A 13,153-nucleotide genomic window follows, 5' to 3' on the forward strand; every position below is an offset into this window, starting at 1 on the left:
TGCTCTCTCTCAAATACATAAATAATTTTTAAAAATGATTGGAATGTCCCATCTCCTGATCACATCTAGCTAAGTACCTACTCTATCATAACCTCTCTGTACATCGGTTTCCTCATGTGTGACATGCTGTTGCCATCTGGCTTAAATGAATTAAATTCCAAGATATGCTCTTTTACATATTTGACTATTCTACACTGATTATTTTTAAGAAACTGCAAACCCAGGAGAAGTTCTGAAAACTGAGTAGAAGTTACCCTCTTGTAAGAGAAATTTACATGTAGAAGGGAAATGTCCATTCATAAAAAGGGGATGACCCTAAATCTCTAGAAACTGTTATCAACGGAGAAGGAATGGACTTAAACCTTATCCTTGTTTACTGGACTTTTGGTAAACTTCCAAAAAATGCCCCCTGCCTCCACCCCTTCTGTGGAGATAGTATTTAAGGTGATGGTTTTGGTCATCTGGGGAGTTATTTGGTTTTCCTGGGTCTTTCCCATGTGTACAGGACGTATACATGTTATTAAACTTCTGTTTGATTTGATTTTCTCACGTCAATTTGCTAGTACAGCCGGAAGAATCTTGAAGGGCAGAGTGGAATTGTTCCTCTTTAACATCCTGTTTTATTTTTTACTAGAACTTAAATTGTACAAACTGACTTTTGTTCATTTGTATTCTTAGTGTCTGTTTCTCCCCTTACCCGTCAACCCCTAAAATTTGAGGCCTGTGAGAACAGGGCATCCACCCCGCTTTGTCTGCGGATGCTTCCAGTCCGCAGAGGCGAGGCCGGCACAGTCGGGACACGACAAAGCGAGCGCTGTGTTGAGTCAGGAAACCGAGCAAGTGTCGGGAACGCCTTAGAGGGCTCAGGGACACGCAGAGTCATTTGGCTCGTGTCCAGCTTCAGACAACAGTGGCTTGAAACGTGCAGGGGCTGCCGGTGGGGCGGGGCACTTTGTAAATCTGAGCGAACATTCCCAGCATCTTCGCTTAAAAAGAAACAGTCGTAATCGGGCCCTTTGAGCCCAGTTACTGGCAGTGGCTGGGTCTTCCTCCTCCTCCTCCTCTCAGTGGTCAGCCTAACCTGAGGCGGAAAAGGTGCACGTTCAATAACCGCGGAATAAGCATAAGTTGGTGACACGTGTGACATCTGCTGGCATGCAACACTGCAGAGCGCTGAGCTCACCGGCCGGCGACGTTCCTCACGACGAGAACATCAGTCCCTCGGCGCGGCCGGCGCGACGCTCGGCCCGGGAGCGGCCACACCCAGTCCTCAGGAAGGCGCCCCGCGGTCCCCGCCCCCCGCAAGGCCGCACTCCGAGGCGCGCCCATGGCGGCGCTGACAGGCTGGATTTCCGCCGCCGCCGCCGCACGTTCCGTCCGCGATCACGAGGGTCAGAGACGGGTTTCACGGGCTGACGGCCGCCTCAGCGCCACGGCGAACAGCAGACACGGGCTCAGAAGAACCCGAGACACGCGAGTCGTCGAGTCCTTCCGAAGACGCTCTCCGCGTCCGAATACGCGGAAAGCCGAGCTGGCCTCGGGCCTCGGCGGCGCCGCTGCGGGCTGCGTCCCGGGGTGCGGTGCTTGCGGTTGCCCGACGCGGACGAACTGAGCGCCGAACCCGACTCTCCCGCGCAGGGCGGTGGTGGCCGCGCCCGGACTGTCCCCTCCGTCATGTGGTGGCCGCGCTCGAGCGACGGCGGGGCAGTGACGCGCGGTCGGTCCATGCCGCGAACAAAATACCAGACGCGGAGTCGGCGCGAAAGCGTCCCGCAGCGCCCCACACCGAGCGTCTGAACGCGCAGCCGCCGCGTCACCGCGCGCCGGGGTCGCCCTCGCCTCACTTCCTCCTCCTGCGCTGTCTGCGGCCGCTAAAGACCGAGGCCCGGGTCGCGGCTCGAACCCGCCTCGGTCGCGCAGCCCCACCCGGAGCCGAGCTCGCCCCGCCGACGGCTGCCCGTCCGACCCCAACAGGCGCCGGCTTCCGGCGCTTCGGGACAGGGGCGACCCCCGCCGCCGTCGCTCAGCCACGCGCGGGACCCGGGCCTCCCACCGAACCCCTTTCCGGCCTCCGGGGACGGCCTGAAGGCCTGGGACGCCGGGAGCCCTCGCCTCCGCGGCCCGCTGTGGGGCGTCCACGCAGCAGTGCTGCGAGCGGGGGCTCCGCTGACCCCGAGGGCAGTCGTCTCCACACCGTCAGCACGTTCGCTTCACTCTCTCAACGTCCTGTGAGAACAAGCCACGAACAGCACGATCCGTCCCGCCGTGCTCCTCGCTGGATCGCGCGCAGCGTCGAGGGACCCGCCCGGTCGCTCGAGCCGGAACCGCCCCACCCCGGGTAGCTGAGGCCCACGCGGCGCCACCAGCAGCTGCTGCGGACTGGAGAGACGTCCCTCTCCGACAGGCCGCGGTGGCTTTCCGTCCTCCCTTCTGCGCCCGCCCCCTTACTCCCTGTTAGAGGCGACGGCGGCCATTTTAGGTTCGGGCGGATGTCAAGTTAAATCTCGCGGCTTAAGGCCTAAAAACTAAAGTCAAGACCAGCTTGCGAGTTCAACTTAAACGCCAGGAGAGGAAACGGCTTCACAGGCTGACCAGGCCGCTGGGAGCGGGGACTGAAGACGCGACAGGAAACCACCCGCCCCCAACCCGCGCGCGCGCCCACACTCAAGATGGCACCGGCCTGAGAGTCACCTTTGCGGCCGCTCTAGCTCGGTTCCGGGTTCGTTCTCCCCAGTGGCGGTGTCGGAGGCCTGAAGGCTGGCGTTCTGTCCGGCTTCCGGACCCGTCTCTATGGTGGCGGAGGGAGCGTACCCCCGCGAAGACTGCGCGTGTGGTAGCCCCGGCCGCCCAGGGTAGGCGAGGGCGCTTGGTGTCAGCAGGGGGCGAAGAGGGTCCCCGAGCCAAGACCCTCGGCCGCCCTCCCGCAGGTAACGGGGAGTCCCGCGCCGCGTTCCGCGGCAGTGCGGGCTCGGGCCGCGGGGGAGCGGCCGCGAGCGGAGGCGGGGGGAGCGCGCCCCACTCGCGGGTCGGCGCTCGGAGCGGCGCGGCTGCCGGTTGAGCTGTGGCCTCCCCCTGCCTGTGCGGGGCGCCCTGCGGATCGGGGCTTCGCGGGCGGCGGAGCCGGGCCTGGCGGGCAGGTGTGCGAGGGGGCGCCGCCCCGGCCGCCCCCGGCGGAAGCGGAGGGACCACGCTGGCCCCGGGCCGCCGTCCGCGCTACGGGTCGGGCGAGAGTGCGGGGCGCTGGCAGCGGGGCTGGGAGCGGGGGCCGCCCGCGTTCTTGGGGGGAAGCGCCGGCCGCGGAGGGCCCGGGAGGCCCAGCTGGCTCCGTGCGTGCGTCGTGCTTTTCCTTAGGGTGAGGGGGAAGCGCGTCCCGGAGGAGCGTGTTGGGCAGCCGGGTGCGCACCGACGCGGGCCCCGAATCCCGGGGTCGCCGGCTCGCGTAGTTCCTGGGACCCGCGTGCGTGTCCGCGGTCGTCTGAGACCCGCTGCAGCCGCGCTGCGCTCTCCCGGCCCCGGAGGGCTCGGTTCCGTGCCGCGGGCTGCGCTCGGCACGGGGGACGCGCCTGCAGCCGACCGCAGGGCGGGGGCAGCGGCGTCACCGGACCGCCGTGTCCGCTCCCTGCAGCTCGGTGCCGGGAGCATAGAACCGGGTCGTCTCGGTTAAAGTTGGAGGAAGGAGCGAGAGTCCCGCAGACGACACGGGTTTCCTGGCGGAGCGTGTGAGTTGCCGGGTGACCTAGACAAGCGCTTGCGTCCTCCACAGGTGGCCCAGAAACGCGACGTGCTGCCCAGGAAGCGGGGGAGGGGGCAGGTGAAGCAAGACCCAGCGTCGCGTTACAGAGGGCGGGTGCTAAATCCTGCGGAATAACCTTGCTGGGGCAGGATTTGAGGCTGCCCTTTCCTATCTTTTTGTGACTTTTTTACTTCAGAGCAGTCGACAGCACATCTTTTTCTTGCCTCCTAATAAAGTTTGTCCTGGACGGAGGCTGTACCCCTACTCCTCTGAGAGCATTGCCCTCCTGGCATGACTTCCGGCAAGGTTAATCGTGCTTTTTTCTCGAGAAAGGGAGTCGTGTCGTGTCGTGTCGTGTCGTGTCGTGTCGTTTCGTTTCGTTTCTTTTCTTTTCTTTTCTTTTCTTTTCTTTTCTTTTTCCTTCCTTCCTTCCTTCCTTTCTGAAGTTGATTTCTTAGTGTCTTAAGCCCAAAATACACACTGCTAAGAAAATTACCAGTTTGAACCTCATAAAGATTTCGTAACTCTAGATGTTGAAAAGCCCAGTGTTCCCACAGGGATGTATTTTGCTATTTAGAAATGACTAAGTTGGGCGCCTGGGTGGCTAAGTCGGTTAAGCGTCTGCCTTCAGCTCAGGTCATGATCCCACGACCCTGGGATGAGACCTGCCTCCAGCCCATATTGAGCTCATATTGGGCTCCCTGCTCAGCACGGGTGCCTGCTTCTCCCTCTCCCTCTGCCACTCCCCCTGCTTGTTGTGTGTGCTCTCTCTCTGTCCCCGCCCCCCCCCAAAAAAAAATCTTTTTAAAAAAATGACTAAATGCCCATTGCTGTACCTCTGCTGACTTCCACTGATCCAGCCAGAGCACCGCTCCTCAATCCCGGTGACCATCTTATCTCCTTTGGAGACTGATATTAAAACTAAACAAACACATGATATTCTGCCAAGAGGATTTTCATTTTCTTACAGTTCCTTATGTGTTGATTTTGGACAGCTCTGTTTGTGGCAAACAGAGAAGGAAGTTAGACTAACCTCAGATACACACTTTTCAAAGTAACCCTTCTCTAATTCCTCCAGTCTGACTGGTTTTTACCGTTTTCTGCGACGAAATGGCAGCTGGTTTCAAAGAACATGGACCCATTCAGGCTACCTCAGGTGGACCTCTGGCCGCCCCTGGTAGTAGGAGTGTCAATGAGGCAGGGAGGAAATGGATTTACAGCTGGGTTTCCCAGGGCCTCAGGATGGAGGGTAGCAGTGTGCCTTACAGACCTGGCGGAGCTGCTCCCAGCCTTTGCTTTTCCTTCTGCTGCCAGCTGCCTTCCTCTGTGCTTACCAAGCTTCTGCTTCATGGTTTTGCCTCGCCATGGCCCTGGCTCTACCTCATGGCATCCTTTTGCCTTTAGCTAATGGAACTATCCCTCATCATTCAAATTCCTGAGGCAGGCAAGGCCCTGGCCCGTTTAGCTCTTCACCCGGGCCCCGGGTGCTAGGGATGGCTAACGTGTGAACTGACTGGCCTTTGACCCAGGGAACGGCCTGACCCATTAACCACGCTCTAGAGAAGAGGAGCAAGACCCAAGTGCTGCACGTTACCCTCATGGTTCAGCGGGGGATTGTCCCAGGTGGGGTGGGCACCCACCAGCTCCAGAACGGGGGACTTAAGTCGCTCTTCCCGTGAGCCTCCTTTAACAACTAATGTTCTTTGTAGTCCTCGCGGAGACTGGGACATATACTTGAGACACTTGGCATTTTTAATACCGTTTCCCCCCCCTTACTGTTCTTAAGATAAATTGTAGAGGAGGTAGCAGCTCAGTGGATTTGTTACAAAGACGACTTAGTTCTTATCCGCAGAAATATTCTTGGACTTTGAGTCATTCCAATTTCAGATCGCCGCAGCCCTTGTCGTGTGTGTTCCCACTGCACTACGTCGGGGGGTCTGTGGGCCTTGGCACTGTCTGGTAGGCGTGTGTCTTGAGCAGCATCTCAAGCTTCAGTAACACGCTGTGGTGTGGAACTTCACTAAAGTGGAAAAAAAAATCTCAGTAATGGGTCCATGTGTGATTGCTGGTATATATTTATTTAAAGGATGGGATTTTTTTAACTGAAATTTTTAAAGATCTTTGTTGCACGTTTGGCCCTGTTATTTAGAACTAGCAACTTCTTGCTCCATTGCCAGAGTTAGTTAAGAGCCCTCGTTATGTTTAATTCTTTACACTGTGGTAAAGCCAGAACTGCATACTGACATGCATTTTTCAAACATGTAGTTTGGCCTCTACGGGCTTAAAAACATTTGAACCAATGTTGGAAAGTATGGAAATTTCCACATAAATCTTCAGGCTCTTGGATCCTTAATGGTAGATGGCCTGATCTGGGTGGAACTTGGGGGTGGCTGCTCCCCTCAGAGCCAAGCCTCCAGGTAGGCGGCAGCAGGCCTGCTCGAACTGTGGGAATTTGTATCCCCGCTGCAGAGAAAGATGGGGGAGATGCAGGCACGTGTCTGTCTGTCTGGGAATTACCCATGATCTGACCCCTCCCCCAAACCTCGGTTAGGACTTGAGCACGTTTTTTTTTTGTTTGGTTTTGTTTGTTTGGGGTTTTTTGAGCATGTTTTTTCAAGTCTTTCTGTGAATGTATCTGTATGCGTGTATGTAGATGCACGCAGAGGTGGAGACATAGATAATATGATGTATATTTCTTTTGGAAACAGTGTTATTTAGGTCAAATTGACACATAATCAACCGAACATACTTTAAAGCATACAATTTTCCAAGTTTTGGTATTTGTCATCAGCCTTCACCATAATCAAGATAATAACTGTCGATTCCCCCCAAAGTTTCCTTACACCCTCCACGATCTTCTCCTCTCCCCCAACCCCTCTATCTGGGCTTCCACCCCGGGCAGCCGCTGATCTATTTTCTATCACTATAGGGTAGTTTGCATTTTCTGGAATTTCACGTATTGTGTGCATTTTTTAGCATTTGGGATGAGAGTTTCGCACTTTCCCCTTTGGACTTGGCTGGAGCATGAGGAGAGGTGCAGGAGCGCTCTCTGTTGTGGTCATTGCCCTTTGTGTTCTGTGAGTTATCTCTTTCCTTTCCCCTTGTTCTGCTGGTGTTCGCACTGCTTTGCTTGGCGTGTATGAGCTTTCCACTTGTTAACATGTTTTTCTTCATTGTTAGAAATACTCCAGGTTGGGGCGCCTGGGTGGCTCCGTCATTAGGTGTCTGCCTTCAGTTCAGGTCGTGATCGCAGTGTCCTGGGATCGAGCCCCCCATTCAGTTCCCTTCTTGGTGGGAAGCCTGCTTCTCCCTCTCCCGCTCCCCCTGCTTGTGTTCCCTCTCTCACTGTGTCTCTCTGTCAAAAATATAGGTAAAATCTTAAAAAAAAAATACTCTAGGTTATAATGTTCTTTTTATAATTTTAAGCTGTTGTCTTCCACATTATTATACAGAAGTTTTCTCACTGATGAAATATCAGATTTTTGCTGCCCTTTTCTGTGAGGCCGGTATGTGCACAGGTTAGGGAGCACGGATGATCTTGTCCTGGTTTTGATGGGCCCCGAGCCAGGGAAGTGTCTCCGTGGGAGGGAGGGCGTGATGGGGCTGTGATGCTTAAGTGCATTTTCTCTGGAGCCGTGGATGGGTACTTGCAGGCTTGGCTGGTAACTGGCTGAGCTTTTGCCATTTTTACTGTCACACGGCCTCGTTGGTGAGGATGGGAGGAACAGGCAGGTGGAGGGGCTGGGTCAGGGTCTCTGGGATCTCCAGGACACGTGGCAGACAGACTCACGCTAGGTGGGTGTTTCCTGTTTCAGCCCCGCTTGGCCTTGAGGAGGAGGCGCCGCACTGCCCCACTGCGGAAGGGATGGGATCGGAGAGCAGTGCTTTGAAGAGCTACAAGCTGAAGGAGCCGCCTTTCACCTTACCCTCTGGACTCGCCATCTACCCTGCTGTCCTGCAGGATGGCAGATGCGCTTCCGTCTTCGTGTATAAGAGGGAAAACGAAGACAAAGTTAACAAAGCTGCCAAGGTACCGTGATAGTGAGGCTTCTTAGTGCTTTCTCCCATCTCGTTTTCTGTTTAAAGATGTGAAGTCGAAATTACCGAAGGTCCAGGGAGGCAGATGATAAGGAACAGTGTTCTTATTCCGCTGTCATCCTTCGTGGGCAAATCTCCCAATTTGCGTGACACAGTCAGATGCCAGGTATAGCCAGAAAGCTCCATGACACTTGGTATGATAGCTTTTATCATCGTATTTTTTTAGCGAGAAGGTTCAGAAGGTAATTTTACATGGCCAGTAGAAGGTAAAGGAAGTATTATAATCTACCTTAGCAGAAATCTCTTAAGTATTGACATTTTGGTAAGTATATTTTTTAATTTGTAAAATTTATTTATTTTTACTTATTTATTTGAATTTTTAACTTCTAATGTTTGTATTTTAGTTTTTAAATTTGAACGCGGTTGACACACAATGTCACATTAGTTTCAGGTGTACAACATAGTGATTCGACTTCCCTGTATGGTAGGCCGTGCACACCATGAGTGTATTGATAACAGACCTAGAAATAGAATATTTTAGAAAGTGTGACTGCTGTTTGTTTTTTCTTTTCCCGAGGCATTGTGAGGTCCGAGAAAGATTGTTGAGCTGGACACCCCAGAAAGAACGTTGGGCCTGGACTCTAGTCCTTGGGAGGGGCCTCACTCAGATCCTTCACTTCTAGAGGCTTCTGTCTCCTCTTCAGGAGGAGGGCCTCCCTGCTCCCACCTTGCGGCCATTGCTCCTGGAGGGGCACCTGCAGGAGACCCCGACCTCTCACCAGAAAATGTGATAGTACCTCGGTAGAACAATCTTAGCTGTTGTTTTGAACTAGAGAAAACAAACATTTTAGTTGGTATTTCCTTGGATATGGAGTCATTCACATTATCTTCCGGAAGGTTCGGCAGGGAAGCAGAGTTGTGGCTGTTCAGTGTTAATGCAGGCACATTGCTTCAGGTGGATTTAAGAGCTTTGTTCTGTTCGAGTTGTGATCTGTAGTCCGGTGAGTCCCTCGTGCTAGCGATAGGTAGGAGACATGGGTATCTCCGCCACAGAGATGGCTTTTGAAATGGCTGTTACCTTTGTTAGTGATTATAAAGGGTTTTAGTATATCTATTAGTGATACAATTTCGGCATGTTATTTATTATTTGTTATTTGTCACATCAGTTCATTATGTGATGTTATGTCTTTGATGAGGCAGGAAGTTAACTCTTAAAAAGTTAAAAGATGGTGCCTAGGGGCGCCTGGGTGGCTCAGTGGGTTAAAGCCTCTGCCTTCGGCTCAGGTCGTGATCCCAGGGTTCTGGGATTGAGCCCCGAGCCCCGCATCGGGTTCTCTGCTCAGCAGGGAGCCTGCTTCCTCCTCTCTCTGCCTGCCTCTCTGCCTACTTGTGATCTCTGTCTGTCCAATAAATAAAATCTTTAAAAAAAAAAAAAAAAGATGGTGCCTAAGGATCACATTCCCCTTGGGATGCATTTTCTATTAGTTGTGGTAAAAAGCATAGCTGGCTGTTTCATTGCTAAGTATTTTCACTTTTTGGTAAGACAATTTTTTTGTCTTTCTATCCCATCCAGGTACTGTTAATACTTTTTATTGTGATTTTTGCAAAAGATAAAATGCTTTGCTTCACTGTCGGATTCTTATGTGCAATTCATATCTAACATGCTTCCTGCTTTCATTTAATCAGATTGCACATTTTTAAGTAAAAAAAATTAGGGTGAGGGTGCCTAGGTGGCTCAGTTGTTTAAGCGACTGTCTTTGGCTCAGGTCATGATCCTGGAGTCCCAGGATCGAGTCCCACAGCAGGCCAGCAGGGTGTCTGCTTCTCCCTCTGACCCTCCTCCCTCTCTTGCTCTCTCTCTCAAATAAATAAATAAAATCTTAAAAAAAAATTATGGTGATTAGGATGATTATTACTAGTGAAATACTAGAGATTTATTATCATTCTTAGTTTTTTTTAATAGAACCATAGGATTTTTTAACATTATATTACTCTTTATGGTATATGTACCAAGAAAATTGAATAACCCAGATCAGAAAATCTGTTTTGTTTAAGTAGGCTCCACGCCCAGCATGGAGCCCAGCCCAGGGCTTGATCTCACGACCCTGAGATCAAGACCTGAGCTGTGATCAAGAGTCAGATGCTTAACCGACTGAGCTACCCAGGGGTCCCCAGATCATAAAGTTTTTGAAGGAGAAAAAGATCCACTGTCAGTGTTTGAGGACTTCTGGGCTGAAGGAACTTCAGAACTTGAGAGGGAACATTTTCCCCCTTTGTACATAATCTTCTAAACCACAGCTGACTCTTTTCCAGAAGTTTTTGTCTCTTGTTCTGCAGGCTATCTTGAGGCTTTGAACACCTGACACATGAATCTGGGGATGTGAAATGGCAACAGAATGATACGGAGTTTTGATTTAGATGCAGTACTTGAAAAAATGTATCCCGTTTCATCAGGTTTTAGGACCTTGATTTTCCTGGATACCTGAAACATTAATACAGGCAACTCACCTCGCTTCCTCCAGAGTTCAGGCTCCCAGTCCTCCCTCTGGTAGTTTCAGTGACCACTTCAAGAGGGTATACAGCGTTTTCCTTGCAAACATTGTTCGGTCGTGAGTGTGCGCTTCCTCTACTGTTGTAAATAAAAACAGGCCCCGTGCGATGTGACCTCTGGAATAAGACGAAATGCAGGCGTAACCTTTGGCCACAAAACAGTATTAGAGGTCTTTTCGTTTTATCTTGACTTTCTTAGCTGTTACAGCATTTTCTCCCTGGTGGTTATGACTCATTTCTAATGAAGAGTAAGGAATGATAAGTCCTAAATTGGAATTTGGTTACTGTGTTTGCTGTCCTCTGAGCGCTTCGTTAGGGCCTCACGGGAAGGACGGACTCGCAGAAGGATTCCTGACTGTCTTCATGCCACCAAGGCAGCCACGTTGGCTCCGGGAGTACGTATGTGGCTGCCGTGCCCAGGCCTCCTTCGTGATGGATTCAGGCGGCCCTGCTGAAGGGCTGGTCGGCATTTTTGAGAACGCACATCGTGTGGTGATGAGAAGAGATGACTGCTCGCGCTGATCACTTCTGGAATGCTCTGAGGCTCTTCTGTCCACGTGGTCTTTTTGTTCCTTTCCCTGTTAGGCCTTTTCTGTGCTATTTACAACCCTTATCCCAGTAAATCAACTTCCCTACGCTGTCAGCTTCTTAAGAAAATATTTCTTTCCCCATATAATCAAAATCTAGTTCTCTCTTAAGGTTGCTAAGCATTAGCCAGTCAGAAGAGCTTCAAAAGTTCCCCTCCCCCGTCCCTGGGCTGCGTTGGGCCACCTCCAGGGGGCGCGGGCCCCTTCTAGCCACGCCCATTTTCAGACTTCACGTTCTCCTCCTCTCCCTTGTGGTGGTGGCGGTGGTGGCCGACTTGTGGCTCTCTGCCCCCAGTCAGGTGTCCGCCGGAACCTCTCTGAGCTCCAGATCCACATTCTCACTTGCCTGTGGAAATCTCAACCTGGATATTTCTTTGGCACCTCAGATGCGGGCTTTGCAGCCTGGGATCCTTTCTGCCATTCCCGTCCTGCTCTGTATTCCTCGTTTCTCATCGAACCTCTAGGTGCTGGCATTTAGAAACCCTGTACTTCGTCGCTGTCTCAGGTTCGCGTCTTAAGGGGAGAAGGAAGAATATTTCTCCCTGAAAATTCTTGCTCTTTAGTTCAGGCAGCTTGGTTATTCTGTCATTGTTCTTCAAGGCAGTGAAACTACGGCTCGCTTCCTGGCTAGAAACTTACAAGTGAATCGGAGCTGAGTAGCCGCTGTGCTGTGTGGTTCTCAGAGTGAAAAAGGAGACCAGACCAGGGCAGGACAGGAGTGAAAAGCTCAGCCCTAGGGCTCGAGTTACCCTGCTGCGGCTCACAACCCTTTCCGAAAAGTAGAAAGGGTTTCTAGTCAGGACTTGACTTTCACACTTAACATCTCCTTGTGCACATGGACGCGGATGAATGTGGACAGGTTTCCCAGCGCTGCTCTTTTTTAACGATCAAGGTCCTTATTCAGAATCCTCTTCCAAAGGCCAGCAGTAGAGCAATGCATGGGGGTAACAGGGATTTGTAACTCTAGGACAGAGACTTTTTTTTTTTAAAGATTTTATTTATTTGAGAGAGAGTATGAGAGAGACAGAGCACAAGAGCAGGGTGGGGGGCAGACGGAGAAGCAGGCTCTGTGCTGAGCAAGGAGCCCGATGCGGGGCTCGATCCCAGGACCCTGAGGTCATGACCTGAGCTGAAGGCAGATGCTTAACGACTGAGCCACCTGCTTGCCCCTACGAGAGCTACTTTCCAGGTGCTCCTTCCGCACAGTCCCCTTTCTCCACCAGAACAAGAGTCATTTATCTCTTCCGGTGATGAGAAAATCTCATCACACTTCACAGGTGCATCTTGTCACCCCCTCTGTTCTTTGGGGCAGCAGAAGCTTAAATCAAGAAACGTTTCTGTTTGATTAATTGCTAACTTCCCTGTGAATCTGGATGTATAATTTATGCAAAATATTGTGTGTGCTGAAGAGGAGTGACGAGTGAGGTTATGGCTGCTAAGTTAAGTGCCCTGTTTGGAATCATGCAATGACTTACTCCTTCCTTCCTCTACAGTAAACAAACGAGTCACTGTGGACCAAGAATTCTGCTGCGAATGTAGGGTTAAAAAAAAGGCAGAATGAAATTTATTATTTCACTTATTAACGGGGTGAAATTTACTGACTCTGTATTTCTATGCCAGTACTCAGGCAGGAAGTATTTCTCCAGATTCACTGGTCTGTTCTGAGTATTAGAGGAGTAAAAGAAGGCACAGAAAACCCAAGGAAAATACTTAGATTCCTAACAAATAAAAGCTGAATGAATATTTTTATTTTCCTGAACGGGCAAAAGTGAAAAGTTCAGAAGTATTTAACTTTTGTCTTGCAAATTAGTTGAAATGATTCTTAAAACGCAAAAAGAAGAGGGAGGCTGCATAATTTTACTCAGAAACCATAGCTTAAAAGACACTTGCAAGAAGTTCTCTCCACTTAATCGTAGCCGTTCAGCCTGGCACAGCTCACAGCTCCTCTGGGTCTTTGCTGCGTTTATGTGCATACGTAGGGATTATTTTAAAGGCATATGTACAAATTAATAGTTCACAATTGTGTAAGAATTTTCTTAAGTATTTTTTATTAGAGTAACCCAGGGGAGGCTAACAGCTTTCTTCTACAAGCAGAAAATCCTATTGGAGCTATTTCTAGAGTTGTCAAAGTTTGAGATTATCTTAAGAAAAGAAAAGAAATTAGACCATCCTTTTCCTCAGAAGATTCTCCTACGGTTTTCCCTAATAGACTAGTTCAAAGCAACTGATAGAAAACTTGTACCAG

The 13,153-nt window shown here is 51.1% G+C and overlaps 1 protein-coding gene across 2 annotated transcripts in view; it reads left to right on the top strand.

Moving 5' to 3' along the window:
• The first annotated feature begins 2,675 nt into the window (after positions 1-2,675).
• Positions 2,676-13,153, top strand: part of SCYL3 (SCY1 like pseudokinase 3) — a 42,286-nt gene continuing 31,808 nt past the window's right edge. For both annotated transcript variants that reach the window (XM_032863017.1, XM_032863018.1), the window contains exons 1-2: positions 2,676-2,927; positions 7,549-7,763. In XM_032863017.1, coding sequence (XP_032718908.1) covers positions 7,599-7,763 — 165 coding nt within the window. In that variant the 5' untranslated portion in view covers positions 2,676-2,927; positions 7,549-7,598. The remainder of the gene's footprint in view (positions 2,928-7,548; positions 7,764-13,153) is intronic.

Source organism: Lontra canadensis, unplaced genomic scaffold (genome assembly GCF_010015895.1).
Source record: "Lontra canadensis isolate GAN:19392208 unplaced genomic scaffold, GSC_riverotter_1.0 scaffold24, whole genome shotgun sequence".
NCBI classification, from domain to species: domain Eukaryota; kingdom Metazoa; phylum Chordata; class Mammalia; order Carnivora; family Mustelidae; genus Lontra; species Lontra canadensis.